The 14,625-nt window shown below is 42.0% G+C and overlaps 2 protein-coding genes across 2 annotated transcripts in view; both read left to right on the top strand.

Annotated features, from left to right (window-relative positions):
- LOC146598920 (uncharacterized) overlaps positions 1–7,581 on the top strand; it is an 88,455-nt gene extending 80,874 nt beyond the window's left edge. The window contains exons 9-11 of the mRNA XM_085299547.1: positions 3,217–3,471; positions 4,780–5,043; positions 6,179–7,581. The gene's annotated coding sequence lies outside the window, so the exon portion shown is untranslated. The remainder of the gene's footprint in view (positions 1–3,216; positions 3,472–4,779; positions 5,044–6,178) is intronic.
- Positions 7,582–7,840: 259 nt separating this feature from the next.
- The window catches only part of PTH2R (parathyroid hormone 2 receptor), a 30,759-nt gene continuing 23,974 nt past the window's right edge, over positions 7,841–14,625 (top strand). The window contains exons 1-2 of the mRNA XM_085299546.1: positions 7,841–7,909; positions 13,821–13,923. Coding sequence (XP_085155672.1) covers positions 7,841–7,909; positions 13,821–13,923 — 172 coding nt within the window. The remainder of the gene's footprint in view (positions 7,910–13,820; positions 13,924–14,625) is intronic.

Below are 14,625 nucleotides of genomic sequence, written 5' to 3'. Positions count from 1 at the left end.
TATCAGGGCCAAAGTCTTGCCTGCCCCTGAAATCATGTTAGTATATATTAAGAGCTTTACCAAACACAAACACACACAAATACAGTTGGGATGGTAAGCATTGCTCCTCTGGCTCAGACTGTCCTATCCAGGCTAGTTTTGGATTTTATTTTCAGTGCTGGGCTGAAGATAATCTTCAGTTCCTGGGCTGAGAGCAGTGCTCCATCACTGTCCCTGCATTGGGGCAGCTGTGCCCCAACTGCTTAGAGTCCAGATTTGCACACTGGATGGACAGCAGGAGAGGAAAGCACAAGTGCAAAAGGGTCATACAGCCATATGGTAGCACAGAGCTGAGCGGAGCAGTCTGGCTGGTTTTTGCACTGTCTGGCAAATATCAACAGCTTCAGATGGACTGAGAAGCCCCCACTTCTCTTCTGCCAATTAAGAGGTATTTCATTATTGATCTCTGTTCCTCAATCTAATACAGATCTAATCTATTTAGAAAGCCCATTAAACCCTTGACCTTTCTGATAACCCACGGTAAAAAGTTCTCARGCTTGCTATTAATGCGCATCGCTCTGTTTCTTGAGGATACATGCACGGAAGTTGCACTCCCATGTGTATTTGATCTCCTATCAGCCCATTTTTCTTCCTCAGTGTAAATGATGCTAAGCTGTGAATTATGATTTTAATTATTTTTTTACACTGACATACCCCAGATTCAGATCCATATTGCAAGTATAGCTAGAGCAGTTTAGAGAGTTTATCTGAGGTTAATTACATTTTAAAATACTATAKCTGTACCTAACAAAAGTTGAATTTTCTCTGCATTCAAAGGAGACTTTAGTGTTATTGGCAGGAATTCTGTATAATTTAATCTTTAGACGAGCAAATCAATGCATCATTCATTTGCTGGAGGAAGCTCTGTATCAGTAGGAAACAATAATATAATATTCTGCTGCACTGTGTATTGTTACTGGCATTAATGAGCTTGCTGGCTATTATCTCCAGAAGTCAGCATTGCTCACTGAGATTTGTATATAGCGTATTAGAAAAATCAGTTATTTTTTGTGCAYATCTGCAGAGAATCAGTATATGTGAATCACAGGATTCCAGCCCTGCTGTAAATGTAGCTAAGTAATCAGTCTAAGGGAAACCAATAATCTCGATCCCATCTGTTAGTCTATATAAAAACATACATATTCGCTTGAAATGGTTAGCGTGTTCGTGACATTTATTTTTTTTTTATTTAAAGAAAGCTTAAAAATACTGGTGCACATCATGTGAGTTCCATTCCCTGAAYTGAACAGTGCTTTCAATTCCTACCAGCATAAAAGAAGAAAAAGGCACTCAGCACCATGCAAGATATGGTTCCAAATGCTGCATGGGCAAATAGGAAGGAATGAACTCTAGTTTATATCATTCAAGCTCAGGTGAAGTGTGTTCCAGAAATAGGATTTCAAAGTTAAGGGAGGAAAGAAAAAGATTTTGGCTATACGACCTTCTTTCTTGTCCTTTCCAAGCTTTATGCAGACATTTATTTACTAAGAATCCCTTTTGCTGCTGAATACATTTGCAGAGCTCTTAGATCAAGCCTCAGCAAGCAAACTGCATGCTTTAAGATAATATACTGGGGTAATTATCTAAGGAGACTGTGTATGGTTTTGTTAATTCAGAAAACTGACTAAGCTAAAACGTAATACTATCAAACAGCTATCTGACATAGTTGAGTAACTGCTTTCATTTTATAAACTGTTCAGTTACCAGGACATGGAAATTATATAATTAATCCATATAATCTGCTTGTGTCAAACAATCCTCAACAAACTAAAGAAGCCTGGTTTTGTTTTTGTTTTACAGATTTGTGCTCACAATGTATCTATGAGCTCTGATTAGAACTTTTCCTACAACTGCTACATTTATAGGGTTTCTCTCAAGCCTCTTCTCTTTTGAGCTTTGTACCTTTTCTTTGGATAAGGCACTTATAATTGTTACTAATAGGGTTTATCCCCTCTGCCTTAGTGCCTGTTTTCATGAAACTCATGGAAATTTGATATTTGTTTGTTAAAATTGCTTGAAATTGGCCAACTGGCTCAAATGTTGTTGGAGAGTGGGAGTGGAGAGTAGGAAGGAGAGGCAGACATGTGCAGACACACACATGCGTGCAGTGTGTACACATCAGTCTTGTTTTTTGGCAAGGCAGTGCAGGAAAACATTACCAAGGTTGTCATCTCCCTGCAGTTTCAGACTCCACACCCTAACTTCAAGTAATTACATTAAGATAACCCCTGTTATTCAACCAATCAACTCTTCTACTATATTCAATCAAATCTGATATTACTGAAATGTTTTATAGCTTCTCTTCAACTTTCCATCTTGCTTTCTACCCCTATACAGCTGTCATGGCTGGAGTAGCTAGAACTGAATCTCACTAGTTTTAGTTCACTGTCAAGAGCACTGTCAAGTGAGCATGGGCAGTTGTACTGCCTTACACCCACTGATACCGATAAAAATAGCAACAGACATACAGTGACTTGTGCCAGTTGATAATCTGTTTAGTGTGTAGCTAATTCAGACCAATAGAACTAGCGTACTGAGTCACGCTGCTGATGCACCTCGGCTAGTAATGTTTCTGGTACCATTTAGCTGCAGATGTTTAGGAAAAGAGGATATGTGTATTATATACAGAGCATGTAGGCAACGATCCTTCCCCTAGCTAGTCTCCCAAGCTGTCAATTATTGAAGACCTTCATGAGCTGGACAACTGAGTTTAGCAGTTACCAGTAGATCTATTTTTTGTGAACTGGTCTATACTCTTTTTGAGACCTTTTGCATTTTCTGTGTCCACAGTGAATTCCACTGTAATGGTTACACAGGAGAAGCTTCCTTCTGCTTGTTTTTAACTTGCTGTTTTACAGTTTCACTGGGCTACTGTTTCTGTACTGGGTGAAAAGAGAAGAATTCCTATTTTTTTTTATTTTTGGTACCATTCAAGGTAGTTCTAGCCTGTCTCCTTGGGAGCTGCAGAGTTTAATTCTTGTTCACCTGGAAGCCACTCCATACCTCTCCTCCTGCTATTTTCCAACCTGTATTTTTTTCTAGTTCTGCTGTAACATTTTCTAAAAGGACAACCAAGCTTAACACAGTAGCCAATATGTGGGAGCACCACAGATGTATGTAGTGGCATAATGGTAGTTTTTATTTTGCTCATCTTTTCTGTCTTTGATCTAAATCTAGCCAACTTACCAAGTATTTAAGAAATCTCTTCCACTGCAAAGGTGTTCCTCAGTGGCAYATCTTGTGACTTAACTCTACCCATTTGGCCTCAATGTGCAAGAATGAGCATCCTGTCATCTTCATAGGAAGTTTTCAGGTAAATCTCCACATCCCTGCTGCCTCAGTGAAACAGACTGGACTCAGTCATTCTTTTGGCAATATGAAAGATAGATACAACAGATTCCAGCTCCCCTGGTCATCCTTGGGCTACAGGAGGTAAGAAATAGCAAAAAACAAGATTTTCATCATTGAAGCCAGCAGATCTATCTGAATCCACGGAGGGAGAAAATTTACCTTGCAGTAAAGTACCACTTTACACAGCTTTCACTGCATGGGCTATCCTTTCATGACAGATCTAAACAAAGTCAGGTTCCTCAAAGGTGGCCCAGTTAGAATTGGAGATAGATCATTCCATGCAGTATCAGTGTTCATTACTTTACTCTGCTGTTCACTTTTTTTCCTTAAAAAAAAAAATCATTCTTGATCAGACAATTTTGGTTTTGGAAAACGAGTTCTGGCTCAGCCTTCTGCTGACTTCATTATATTCAAGAACTATGTTAAAATTCTGTGAAGTATAACAGATACTCTGTTAAAAATGAATTGTCTAAAGAGTTACTGCAAGAGATGGACCTGAAGAGAATGGTAACAAAACCTAAAGGAAGAGAAATGCTGTGGAATGGACACATAAAAATGGTTAGAAAGCAGCGACTTATAATGTCCAGACCAAAAAACCTGTTATGATTAGTTAGGATAATTATATTTCCCCATGGAAAGACAGAGGCAATCTCAAGTAATGTGTAGAACAAACAGATGAATTTGGGTCTCAAGAGGAGAGAAGGGTATCTGCATATGAGGGGCTGCCTGCAGCAATGCAGGGCAAAACAGGCTAGAGATTATTGCCCTCCCACTGCAAATTAACAGCAATGCTGAATGGAGGCATGACATTGTCAGTCTGCCCGATAGCAGCTTTTTTTCACTCATTCTGCATGGGTACAAGCAGCTGTAAATAAGAATACAAGATGCAGGATGAGAAGGAAACAGCCTAAAATTAATGTCAGTGAATTATAGGAACATCACAACTGAGGCACCCAGCTGTAATCTTTCGCCTCATCTATTTTGTCTTGGTGCTGGTGGAGGAATTCCTTCAGCTGAGAGTACTATCACAGTAAGAGTTTGGAAACCATTTCCCACATGATGCAAAACTGACAGTGGCAAGATCATTTTGCTATTTTATGAATGCAGATCCAACATACARTTTGGCTGTCTGTCTTGTCTCAGTATAAGCCTCCTCTTTACACTTGCATACACAAATAAACTTGCTTTTGCAGGTGCACCGAACCTGAAGAGATTTTCATAAGTGACATTTTTAAGCTAGTAGTCCCTGCAACTCTTTGCTAAATCAAAAAGAAAGGATAATTTGCATATTTGCATTTTTAGAAATAGGCTTGGTTGCATAAAATATGAAACTGAACAATGTGTGTGAGGAGAAATTTGCTCTAATTGTGATGAACCATCTCTTTAAAGGAGCAGAGAGGAGGAGAGTGTACACTGCTTTGTATCTTATGGGCGGTCTGTTCCTCCCGATAAAAACTTGTCGGAGCTAGATCCACAAAGACGTGCTACAGCTGCTGGAAACCAACTCTTCCCACAAGGCTGCAGGAGCACGCACCTACTCACCTTCACACCAAGCAGAAGCAGATTCAGAATGTGGTTGCTTCCCCCATGGAGGAAAAATTTCATGACAGATACTGAGACAGCTACTACTCGTGTGAACTTCTAGTTTCACAGGTGGGTCATGCCACAGTATCCTCCTTGTCGCTGCTTCCTCCTGTGGCTGGGTTTGCATGGAGCCTGAGGGGCTAAACCAGCTGGGGAGTGTGTGCCACATGGGAACCCATGAGGCCAAAGCCCCTCTGCGGGCCTAGCCGCTGCGAGGTGCAGGGGCTCAAAGACAAGCCCGCATCCCAGAGCTCAAAGAAAATCTGCACAGGAGAACCCAAAACTTCTGGGCAGGACCTGCCATCTTCATTCTGCAGGTGACTCCTGGTAAGGGGGATTTCACCGCTAGGGACTTACTTACAGGCACCTCAGTCTTTCAGTAGAATTTCCAACAGTCAGTCTACTTCCCATTAAAAGAATGGCAATAATGCCAAAGTACGTATTGCGGGATTGCATCTTTGGGACTTCTCATGGCGATTTCTCTTAATGGTAATTAAGTACTTACTTATTAAGATTAAGTACTGTGTTAACTTAGATACAAWAACAATCTTACTGCAGGGTTGTGATGTCTTTATGAAGAAAACTGACTGTAATCGGCTTATAATGCCAAAGACAGTAGCCAGCTTCTAGTTTATTCTGAAATAATTATATAGGGCATTTATCAGCTCTGTTTGGAAGAAAGGCTTATCAGCATGTTTTGTAAAAGAATAAAAATTAAGTTAAGGATACACATTGTTTCTAAATCCCCCCCACAATGCCCAAGTTCTTTGATGTGTAATTGAATKAATGTTTGTATTAATACAAGTCAGATCATGCGGACTAAAAGGATTTGCTATGGCATCAGGAAGTCACACTCTCTGATGACAACATTCACTTACTTGTCACTGAAAATGATAAATGGGAAGTCCTATTGTCCATAAAAAACAGACATGAGTCAGTTAAGGAAAAAAAAGGAACGGGATCTATCTGACAGATCACAGATCTGGGGCCCAAGAAATCTACAGCCCACTAGATGGTCAGAAACAGGGGACAAAAGATTATGGCAAATGTTTTCTACCTTTTGTTTCAGTTTGGAAACTCTGAAAGCATCCATGTCCTTGTYGAACAGCTCTACAGGTAGCCACAGAGGTTAAGAGTGTGAAGAAGGGGCAGAAATTCTTGAGTTTATCTTTAAAATCTCCCTCTTGTGTTGCACTTTTTTCAGGTTCCAAAGTGAGAGCCCAACCAGTCCTGGACACCAGCAGTAACTGGAAGCCACCAATGCCTTGCAACTCAGATGACTATGAGTGAGTTAGCGCTACACATGGAGACGTGTCTGAATTAGGAGACTGGATTCCTGCCTGCCTCGGGCTGAAGGCAGGCAAGGCAAGGGGACACCCCAAGCCCTGGCACAGAGGGCCCGGTGTGGTGTTCGCGGCYCTGCTGGTGCAACGGAGCCTCTTCTGCAGTGAAAGCTCATGTGCTGTCTGCAGTTCTCCCTTTGCGCTGTTTTCACTTTTATTATGTACAATGCTCAGAAATGGAATTACGGTTAGATACTTGCAATGATTTTTCACTGCAGCCCAAGTGAGTGGCATTGACGAGAGAGTCTGAGTAAGTGCAGTGTGAGCTGATCCCATGAATAATTGGATTTAATTGACTTAACTACTATACTTAAGAGTGATGTCTTCTCCTTTTCCTGCTTACAGAAACAAAATAGATGGTGAAATACTTCCTTACTATGTCCTCCTTTATCTAATTAGTTGATAAAATTAAAGTCCTTCAAATACTAGACCAAGAACTCCAAATGTTTTTATTAGAGCATTAGCAATCAAAACACAGGGTAGAAATCCAATGTACTGACTCTTTACAGACAAATGTTTCCCCTGAGTCTTTTCAAATAATGCTGTGATTTAGCAGCTTTGCCACACTTTTGCCTATGATGTATTTGTAATACCATTCCTACTAGATGCTTGCACAAAGGTTTCTAGATTATGGTTGGAAAGTGCCATTTGGTTTCATTTCTTCGTCTTGGATGTCTCAGTTTTTCATGAGATCCTTATTCACAAGCACAATGAGTTGGTGGTTCTTTTGTTACTGCTCTCCTTCCCTGACTCTTTATTGTTTGGTTCTGGGTTCTTTTACTTGAGATTTAATAATCCTTTCCCTGAATAAGCATTTAGGCACAATGGTTGGGATTCACATGGGTATTACTGTAAATATTTGCTGCTCCAGAGAGCAAGGAGGACAGTGAAGAAAACTTGAGTATGAATTGGCAATAGCATAATTAAAATCAGAGACTGAGTTACACTTGCTCAGCACCAGGGCCTACTCCCGTCAGAGAGGAGAACAGTCAAGCTTTTTGAGTCAGGGACTATGTTTCACCTTCTGTTAGGCACTTTGYTGTGTGTAGATGATGTATCTTAGCATGATTCACACAGGTTTCCCAAACTCAAGTTTTCAAAAAAGCTACATCTGTGCCTGAAGTTGATTTAAATGTAAAAACAACACCTGCAACAAGATCTGAAAAAAGCCAGAAAAGAGCAATGTATTTCCACCACGTGGAAAACATTCAGTGAAGACTTTTGTTTCCTTTCAGTATTTTAATAAAATTTCATTTTAAAAGAATTGTTGGCGGCTTCTATTTTTTCTTCAGGTCTGCTTCCTGCCGAGCTCTTGGCACCACCGGTGAGACCGGGGGAGGCGGCCGTTAGGGCGACCGTTAGCCCGTTAACGGTCAGGACGGGCGCGCGGGGGCAGCGCGCATGCGCGCGCGCGCGACGCGGGCTGGCGGTTGGCAGTTGGCGGTTGKTGGCGGTTGGTGCTGCCCGCGCGCCTCGGCGGGCGACGAAGTTGCGGGCGGGCTGCGGCGGAGAGAGCGGCCAGCATGGCCGAGCGGGGGCCGCGCCTGCTGGGCTGCCTGGCGCTGATCGGGTGCCTGCTGTCCGCGGCGCAGGTAGGAGCGGCTGGCGAGAGGGCGGGCAGCGTGCGGGGAGCCGCCTGAGGGGATCCGCCGCGGCGGTTGCCCCGACCGGCGCGCGTATGGCGGCACGGGGACGGACCGTTGCCCTCGGGCGGGCTTTTTTTCCGTGTAGTGTAAGTTCGACGTGCGCCTGGAGCCGGCGGTGGTTTCTGCGMTGAAGTAAAACGTGGGTGGGGCGGTCTGCCTGCTCTCAGCCCGGAGTGCCCTTTAAGAAAGCTTTAAAGACTTGCTTGACTTCTGCGAGCCTGTGCTGCGGCGCTGGGGGGAGCCTGGCGGCCCCTCCTGGGGGCTACCCTCCTCGTCTGTGCTGTGCTGCTTGTTCTCCACGCTCGGCTTGCTTTGCCCTGATGTAGGGGAAATTTGCAATGATTACGGAGAGTCGGCGAAATTGAGTGTTTTTTTTTTTTTTCAGGGCAGGTGCTTAGGACTTGTTCTGAAACTTAAAAATCCAGCTCTGCTCTCACTAACTTTGCTGTGAAGTGACTTTCTCATATAGACTTAAGGTGCAAAATAAGGTAGGACAGATGAGTCTCCCTTGCTTGCCTAGTCTCTGGCTCTCCAAGCTTGCCTCTACTGGGCACTGGCTCTCGGGGTCAGTCCCCAGGTGCCATGAGCACTCCCTGTGCCTGACCCCAAGAAGCCCTTTATACTTGTGGGGCAGCAYGTGGATTTACTTACTGCTTGATAGCCCTACCACTAGCAGGGTTTCTGCAGTGCTATTCTTCATTCAAGTCAGGATTAAGCCTGCCTCTTTGAAGAACGGGCTGGACTATGGTACAAGCAYAGAACAAAACAGCCTTCAAAGCTGGAAAGGGTCAGGCACCTTTTTGGAAATCTAGGAACCTTTTGGAATTGGCATCAGGAAGCACCTGTTTGCTCCAAAGTGTAAAACACGCTCTCAGTTTTAGCAGAGATGATAAATGGTGCCTCCTGGAAAAAACGAACAGCATAGCAAAGGCAAGATGAGGGATGCATTCTGTTGTTGGTTGTGCAGTTTTTTGAAAAGAGGGAGGCTAGTCTAACTATCAGGGTAGTATCCTCCAGACCTCTTCTGAGTGTAAAAGCACAAAAGCTAGAGGACGCTAGTGCATTAGTGATGGGTTAGTGAGAAGTACCTTGTACAAGGTTATGCAGGATTCCAGCCCACCTAATGAGTTTTGGACTTTTTTGAATGTAGGGGCTGGAAATGGGGGAATATGTTTGAAGTGTGATGGATGTGCAGTGCTCATTTTAGTCCATGAGCAAAACAGACTAGTTACTGCATTCTGCCTTGGATCGCCTGGCACACAAGGTGAAAACTGTTAATTTGATCTTCCAATGATTTTTTTTTTTAATCGCATGATTCTACAAGGAAAAGTTGCTTTCTTTCTGCCCCCTTCAGATTGGGGATGTGCAAAGGTAGTATCTATTTTTATATTGATTTTTCTGGTGTAAAATTAGTTTTCAATATGCTTTTGGGTCAGAAAAGAGTTTTCTGCTCTGGGGAGGATCTGTCTTACCAATTGTGCTTCTACTTTGCTGGCCTTGACTGTTTGCTCGAGAAGATACTTTCTAGATAACTACAGTTTAATGAATACCAACCATACCTCAACAGGGATGTGCTGACTACTGTCACTATGACTCCTAGCCTGAGGTGAATGTGAGGTGGAATGCACTAGTCTGGGTCTAATTCATTGACGTTTAAATTACTGTGTTTTCACCTCATGCTTGTTGCTGGCTGCAGACAGTTACTGCAGGTTGTCTGATGGTTAGTGGCTTGTTAAAACATAGTGRTCGGATCACGTATCAGACTTGAAGCCCTGTGCTTAAGAAAACAGCATCTCTTTCAGTCACTGTTTGCTTTTGAAAAGTATACTCCAGGAATGATGGTGATGCTGCTATCCCAATTTAGACCCATCTCCAGAGATTCAAGTCAGAGTAAGACACTGTTCTGCTAAGCAGTGAGCAGTCACATGTCCCCAGGGACGTTTTTTTTTTTTCCTATATACAAAATGAACAATGCAAAGGTTTGACCAGCTCATAGATGAGGTGGGTGGGAGTGACTGAAGAGCATTTATTTTGCTGGCATCAGCAACAGCTCCCAGTAAAAGGCTTGCTATTTCAAGATATAAAGAGATGTGTTGAGGATGTTCAAAGTGTGTGGTAGAGGTCAGTGCTGAGTCTTGATCTTAAGACACCATGCAACTCAGCTGTAAAAGACTTTCCCTAGACAGTGTTACCATGTATTAATGCATACAAATGACATGCTAAAAAAAAACAGGGGAAGCTTGTTAAAGTAACATTCTGCAGGTAAAAGGGACCTAGGAACTTAAATACGATAAGGTAATAGAACTAAAATTTGTCTTGCTGAAGAGAAATATGCTTCTAGTTCTGCATGTGTGTTATACTCATTTCATGGTAAAAACAGATTTCGCTGGTCACAGAACATGCGTTTTGGAGGCAATGTATGTATGTTCTTCACTTGTTCGCTGGCTATGTAGAAAAAGTCCTATGTAGCTCTTCTGTCCCAAAGCTATCTGTTCAGTGCTGAGCTAAACCATTTTTTGCAGCCACCAAGAAAATACAGTGGATACTGAGTTGCTTTCCCTTTGTGTGATAGCCTTGACCAGAGTGCTTGCTCGTCTTCCACATTGGTGATCAGATGCTTTTGTGTGATAGCCTTAACCAGAGTGCTTGCTTGTCTTCCACATTGGTAATCAGATGCTTGTGTAAGTATTGCCTTTGTCATATTACTTAGCATCCGTAACTTGATATCTGTGCTGAAGCCAGTAGGTGAAACTCAATAAATGAAAAGCAAATCCTGCTTAAGAGCTACCATATCCTTCCCTAGTGTTTTTAAGGTTAAAATCCTCTTTGAGAAGGCAGCATGGAGCTTTTAAGGGTGTGTGGGGGCTTTTTTGTTCTTAATAAACAGAGGTGGTGTGTGATTAGTGAGCCTTATTCTGCAGAAGTCTTTGTTGCTAACTCTTAACAGGCAATATATTGCTCCCTAAGAGGGAAAAACAAAAATAAACTCTAAATTCTCTATAAATCTTTGCTCCTGGTAAAGCTCAGCAGCAAGCTGATAATATAATACCAATGCTGACTTGGCAGATATGACCAGTGCTGAGAGACACAGAAGCCAAGACTTCGCCTGCCCATTGCTCATCCCTTCTCTGTCCACCACCTTAAAGAAATTTGGAAGTGTCTGCTGCCTTTTCCTATGTTTATGAATCTGGTACCTGAACTGACTAGTACTCCGAATTCTTACCTGATCCTAAGAAAAGATAAGCTTGGCTTCTGGCTTATTGCAGTACAGACTGTTAGACACCTTTTTTTCTGTCTGTAATAGATTATTAAGTAAGTGTGCTTAAAGGAAATGGCTGCAAATACCATAATGGAGTGAGGCAAACAATGCTGTTCTGAATAAATGAAGCCCTATGTTTGTCTTAGCTTCCTTTCTTTTCATGTGGCTTCCTCTCCTTGACTCCATGTATTCTTCCTTACTAAAACAGGCCAGGAGTACTCATGCAGCCCTTCAGCTGAAGGGATGTCTGCTTTGCGTGGGAGAAGCAGTTACATATGACACTTCCTTGTTAGCATGCGTTTACAGTTGTGATTAAGATTGATCTGTGAATGACAACTGAACAGTTGTTGCAGATGAATGAAATACCTTTAAGGTGGAGTTGTGGAGGCTTAAAATAGAACTGACCCATAAAATGCTTTGTTCTTATGATGATATGGTTGCTGAGCAACTTATCTCTTAGTCAGTCAGCTAGTCTTCTCTTAAGAAGTAAAAGCTGTGCCTGGTATGTCTTTGCAGTGGTAAGATAAAATTTGATTCTTCTGTATACATTTCTAAAGTTACCTTCTACTGGAAATCGTGATTGTGACAAAAGCCAGTGAAGTTATGCTAACAATCTGGCTCATCTTGCTGTTGAGAAGAACACCGTAAATGTGGGGAACCTTCATCAGTGCTATCGATCATATAAGATGATGATATAATTCAGGATGATAGAACATTAGATAGTGGCCTACTGCAGAGGTTTTATAAATTTTTGCTTCCTTAAGTAGCTGTTACCTTGTGTGTCCATCTCCTCTAATACCTTTTGAATCTGTCAGCCAAATTGTAGTTTGGCAGGGCGATTTCTGCATGAAGCTTGTGTGGATTTTGTGACAACAAGGAGCTGGAGTAAGGAGAGGAGAGCCTGCTATTCTCCCCTGCTTCCCCCTTTGGACAGCACTCTGTCAGTTTGCAAACTTTGGAAGAGATGCTCAGCTGTATAGGAGAAGGTGACACTTGCGTTGTTGAGATGCTAAAGTCATAGAATGAACTTCTTATTTCCCTTTGAACTTCATGAGGTTTCTCTCTTTCCATTTCTCCAGCCTGTTGAGGTCCCTCTGAATGGCAACACATTGCCATCTGGTGCATCAGCCACTCCTTCCCGTTTTGTATCGTCAGTAAGCTTGGTGAGGTTGCCCATCATCCAGATCACTAATAAGCTGAACAGAATCATTAGGTGAACTAACAACATGATGCAGCAGGAGATGAGAATTCATTAGTTCTTGGTTCATGGAACTGGTTTCTTGAAACCAGAGTCATTAGAGACCTGAGGTAGTAGCATAATTTCAGAGGTTTTTTTTCCCCATATATAACAAGTTGTCCCTGCTAGATGACAACAATATTTTAGATCTTGTGGCTTTAGAGGGCTTGATTCTTATGTGTTGAGTCATTTTCAGGTGTTTGGGAGAATTTGCTGTGGGATAAAGCCATGTTTTGACTTACTTTTCACAACTTTATTCATGTATCCTGTCCTCTAACAATAGAGGCAATCTCCAGTACTGCTTAGAGATGGCATTGCTGTGCAACTGTAAGAGATTTCCAACATGTGCCCTTTCTTGGAACCTAGCCACTGATTTTCTCAGCAAAGGACAGAATGTTCTTAAGCTCCCTATGGTACTACATGCAAAAAGTAATCCACTTTGCTTGCCTATGTGTTCGTCTAGGTAATTATTAGGGATTAACTGGATAAAATGGACACTCCACTATCAATTTTCAGAGAAACTCCATAGGGTTATGCTTGTTGGAGTCACTTTTCTCTGATCACTTTTTTGATTGTTTTATTTCCCAGCATCAGTTGCTTTTTTTTCTTTCCTTAATTGTTTCTGTAATATTTTTATATTGGAATGACTTCTTTGCAGTGCTGAACTGGATGTATTTTCCTTTGAGGTTATCCTGTTGAAATAAAACTGCCCAAAGCTCTTCCTGTATCTCATCTTTATGCAATGGACAGTTTGAGTTGTTCAGCTGTATACTGTATGCATTCAAAGCACTCCAGATTGGTCCAGTTACCCAGAAGGAGGAGATACTGTTTTGCTATGCTGAAGTTGAGCATAATCTGTAGAGACTGCGGGGTCTACCAGGTAAAAGCAAGAGAGCAGAGGCTGAGATGCCACACAGGGGAGGAACGAGCAGCCAGGCAGCTGTGAGAGGCCACACGGACCGCTGCCCAAGGTATGGAAAAGGAGCTTGGTCTGAGCCGTGTTTCTGTTACCGTAAGAGCATTCCCAGTGAGCAGAGGGGGGTCTAGGAAGAGTTTGCCACTGCTCAAAGTCACTGCGTTAGGAGAAGCTRTACAGAGAACCAGCAACCTGTCTGTGTGAAGTCAGAATGGTCAGGAGAAGAGTTGAGTGTAAACCCTTTTCTTTTCCTGTGCTGGCTGACCTTGTCACTTGCATTTTTATTCTTCAGAAAAGAAAAAAAGTTAATTGTATGTTCTAATAACACCTGTTTTTTCTTTTTTCTTGAATTTAAATCCCATCCTTTTGGGGAAAGTCTTATTACAAATATCTTAAGACTGTAATCAAGTCATAACTGTTTTCTGTGGGCTTTCCCCTTCATCAGGTTGATTCTGATGACATTATTACCATGGAGGAGCAGATTTATCTTCTCTTGGAAGCCAAAGTTCAGTGTGAACTGAATATTACTGCCCAGCTGCAGGAGGGAGGTAAGGTGCCAAATTAAGTGATTTTCCTAATTCTTATTTTTTCCTCTAAGAATTTTAAGATATCAAATCCTTCAAATGTATCAGCTAACACAAAGAGTAAAGGAAYTGACAATGAAAAACTCTAGCTTTTTATATTCAGCACTTGCTTAGGGACTTTATTTCATGTGCATGAATGCAAATAAGAATGTTTATTTCTTCTCATACCTTAAAGAGAGAGTTCTTCAGCCTGTGCTTCTGTGTTCAAACTATGCAATCTCTTTAGTTTAGTGGTGTGGTTATTGCTTGAATTCTTTGGTACACCAGAGGCGTGTCCTTGCTGTCATAYGTCTGTTCTCCATGCAGCTGTAGAAGGCCTGAAGTTCTTTGGCTTTTTTTTATAAGGGTGTGCACTTAAATCTTGAGAGTTTTTAGTCTGTGTGTGAAGTAGAAAAAGAAACCCACAACGTCCCTGGAAATGTTCTTAAAAATTCACTTTTCCTTGGCTACAGCTGTCCAAAAGGATGCAATTTAGCTAGTTATGAATACTCTAGAATTGTAACATACAGGAAGTGGAAAGAAGTAGAGTTTTCTCCCACTCTCTGACAAGTAGGGCAGGTCCACTCAAGTATTTCTTGCCTTCTGTGGTTAACACTATTCTGCCTTTTTAGGTTTCCATCTTGGCTTAGTTGTTCGTACAGTAGCTACTCAAGTCACCAGTTTACA

Source organism: Rhea americana, unplaced genomic scaffold (genome assembly GCF_003343005.1).
Source record: "Rhea americana isolate MKP2758 unplaced genomic scaffold, rheAme1 scaffold_15, whole genome shotgun sequence".
Classification (NCBI taxonomy): Eukaryota; Metazoa; Chordata; class Aves; order Rheiformes; family Rheidae; genus Rhea; species Rhea americana.
This window is presented reverse-complemented; position numbering and strand designations above follow the sequence as displayed.